Here is a 3,199-nt window from a genome sequence, read left to right as displayed (position 1 = left end):
TAAGAAGAAGAAAGCAGATAGGTAGAAGAGTGGATAGAAAGACATTGGTGGGGGATAGAAAATAGATACAAATAAAAAATGAGTACACAGATGGAGAAATGGGTAGGGAGATGAGTTGACTGATTTAAACATGAAGAATAAACAGATGGCTCGGTGGATGGCAACAATCATTGGATGGACTGATGGGTGAGTGAAGAGATGAAACAACCCAGAGTCAAGATTTTAGAGCAAAGTAAAAATTATAACATAATTCAACTTGGGATTTCATCCCCTCTTCACCTAGAGCCTTGGTCTTGGCTCCAGGAGGTAAACCCTCCCAGCAAGGGCAACTTCCTGCAGGCCCTGGCCTGTCCTAGTAACTACTCAAAGTCAAGCCATTCATTCTTTATAGAAACCCATGCGCAATTTTAGCTACCCCCTTGTCCGCCTGGGCCTGGCCAGAGGCAGCTCTCAGAGGCTTCCCTGACCAACCTCCCAATCTCAGCATAAGCTGCTTGAGGTTTGGGATTTGATGCGCAGTTTGTGAGGCAGGGAAATCTGAGCCAGCCCCTCAGACCTGTCACCTGGGACAGGGCAGGTCATACCAGGCAAAAACCCCATGGAACTCTCAAAGGATGTCAGTGAGATATCTGAGGGCCCTGGGGCATGGGATCCAGTGGGCAAAGGTGGCCACAGCCCACAACAAGACTTGAGCTCTGTTCTGGGTCCCGCATACCCATCTAAGAAGTGACAACCAAAGATAGCAGCTGGGAAGGTGGAATGAAAGGTCCTGTCAACTATCCTGGGGGTCTCCTGGAAGAACCTGGGGGAAGCAGCTAAGCCAGCCCACCCTTGAGCCACCAGGCAGCCTGAGCAACCCGTAATCCCAGAATCCACGGCATATGGTTTGAAGAGGCAGCCATGGGCACCAGGCAAAGATAAGAATTTGTCAGCCCCTGAATGAGAGTCTCCAGCCCAGGAAGACTTCCATAGCAAGGCCTGCAAGGGCAATGTCCGGGGACCACACACAGAAGGCAAAAGGCCAAATCGAAGTTTGAGTGCTTGCAGTTCAGCTCTTAGTATAGCATTCTCTTCCAGCAGCATGGTCAGCCTGCCTTCAATGGCCACATCATTGAGACGTCGCTTTTCCCGGGACCGCTTGGCCGCCTCGTTGTTCTTTCTCCGTTTCTCCCAGTAAATTGTGTCCTTCTTCTCTTCCGGCATAAACTCCCTCTGTCGGCGCATGGTTGGACCCCTGCGAGTGCCCCAGAGTACTTTGCTGGGACCCTGAGAAATGTTGGGCAGGCCCAAGGTATCCACATTCATAGCTGCCTCAGCACCTGGAAAAGATAAAAAGAGGTCTTGGATCAGAGACCGGAGGCTGACCCAAATGGCTCTCATCCCTCTAATCATCTCTGTGTCTACCATCTCCACTGAAGCACCAGATGGAGCAGAGACTGGGCTGGGGACAGATCTGTAGAGGGATGTAACCATGAGAAAGGAGGCAGGGAGGTGGTGCCAAATGAGGCTGAGTCTGGATATGGCTTAAGAACACCCCAGTCGTCACAGAGATCTGTTTGAGATCTGTCCCTTCAGAGGACACAAGTTCTTTCCAAAGCGTTTTCCTTACCCCTGAGAAGATCAGCCTACACAAGAACTGTGTAATAATCCCAGATCCGGAGGAAGATGGGAGAAAGGACGTACCTAGAAAGAAAGAATGTGTGAACACGGAGTTCCACTGGCCAAGCTGTGGCTCAGAAAATCAGCTGGCGGAGGCTGGGGAACTGGCTCTGTGATTAAAGAGTTTCTGCCCGAGCCTGAGGACCTGAGTTTGAATCCCCAGACCCACATACACAAAGCACTGCAGCAGGTGTGCACAACCCCAGTACCCCTACAGTGATACGGGAGGAAGTGGATACAGAAAATCCCTGGACCTCCCATGCCAGCTAGACTGGCATATACGGGTCAAGACAGCAAAAAGACCCTGTCTCAAGCAAGATAAAAGGTGAGTACCAACATGCAAGCCTTACTGCTTACATGATGACACACTCTCTCTCTTTCTCTCTCTCTCTCTCTCTCTCTCACACACACACATACAAGCACACACATACACACACACAATCATGTACACAAAATATAAGTCATAATAAAACATTAAAAATAGTAATAAAAACAAAATAATAACAAATGAAAAGTAGCTGATACATGAATTATGAACAGATTGTAACTTACAGTCCATGACCAAAATTTCACATCTGCCTGTCCACCCAGCCAACCACCTATCTGTACATCAGGTCCTCCCACACAACTGTCTGTCATCCACCCACTCATTACCCATTAGCTCACTTGTCACTCATCCTCTCTCCAACTCCCATCCACCTCACCATCCAATTTTATAGCCATCCATTGTGCCTGCCATGTTTTACTTATTCACACATCCTACACATCTGCTGTAGTCTTGAGGGACCCTTAAAATGTGCTCGAGTGCACACATATGGGGCATGGGGTGCTGTTTCTCAGTTGTCCATCTTGGTTTGTTGAAATTTTTACTCTTTAAAAAAATATTTTTGTTTAATTGTGTGTGTGTGTGTGTGTGTGTGTGTGTGTACACATGTGTATGTGGATGAGTGCAAATGCCAGATGAGTCCATAGGCATCAGATCTCCCCTGGGCCAGGAATGACAGACAGCTGTGAATCTCTGGATGTGGGTGCTGAGAACCAAAGTAGGGTCCTCTGTGAAAGCAATACATGATCTTAACTGATGAGTTGTTACTTTAAATATTTATTTCTGTCATTTATTTACATGTGTGCATCTATGTGGGTCTAGTGGATGCATATACCTACCTGTGCATGCATGTGGAGACTAAAGGGTATCACATGTCCACTCACATCATACACCAATTATTCCTCTGAAACCAGATCTGTCCCTGAACTTGGGGCGGGTGTCTCTGATAGAGTTGAAAGCCAACAAGCCCTAGGACCTATTGGAAGGTAAGAGGTGAACCAACTCCTATTGATTGTCCTCTGATTTCCAAGTGTGCAATGTGGCATGTGAACATCATGCACAAATTAACAGATGAAATTTTAAAAAAAAAAGGAAGGCAGGAAGGCAAGAAAGGAATAAAGGAGACTGAGAGATACAGATCATCATCTTGGTGTGCACCTATACTCCCAGTTTCTTGGGAAACTGAGATGGGATGATGCCTTCAGCACTAGAATT

At 47.2% G+C, this 3,199-nt stretch overlaps 1 protein-coding gene across 1 annotated transcript; it reads right to left on the bottom strand.

Moving 5' to 3' along the window:
- Positions 1-480: 480 nt before the first annotated feature.
- On the bottom strand, positions 481-1,305 carry Nfilz (NFIL3 like basic leucine zipper). Its single transcript, XM_051178802.1, has one exon. It carries the CDS (start codon positions 1,303-1,305, stop codon positions 481-483), a length of 825 nt encoding a protein of 274 aa, XP_051034759.1.
- Positions 1,306-3,199: the final 1,894 nt, after the last annotated feature.

Source organism: Phodopus roborovskii, unplaced genomic scaffold (assembly GCF_943737965.1).
Source record: "Phodopus roborovskii unplaced genomic scaffold, PHOROB, whole genome shotgun sequence".
Classification (NCBI taxonomy): Eukaryota; Metazoa; Chordata; class Mammalia; order Rodentia; family Cricetidae; genus Phodopus; species Phodopus roborovskii.
Note: the sequence above shows the minus strand (reverse complement) of the source record. Positions and strands in the feature narration are given on the sequence as shown.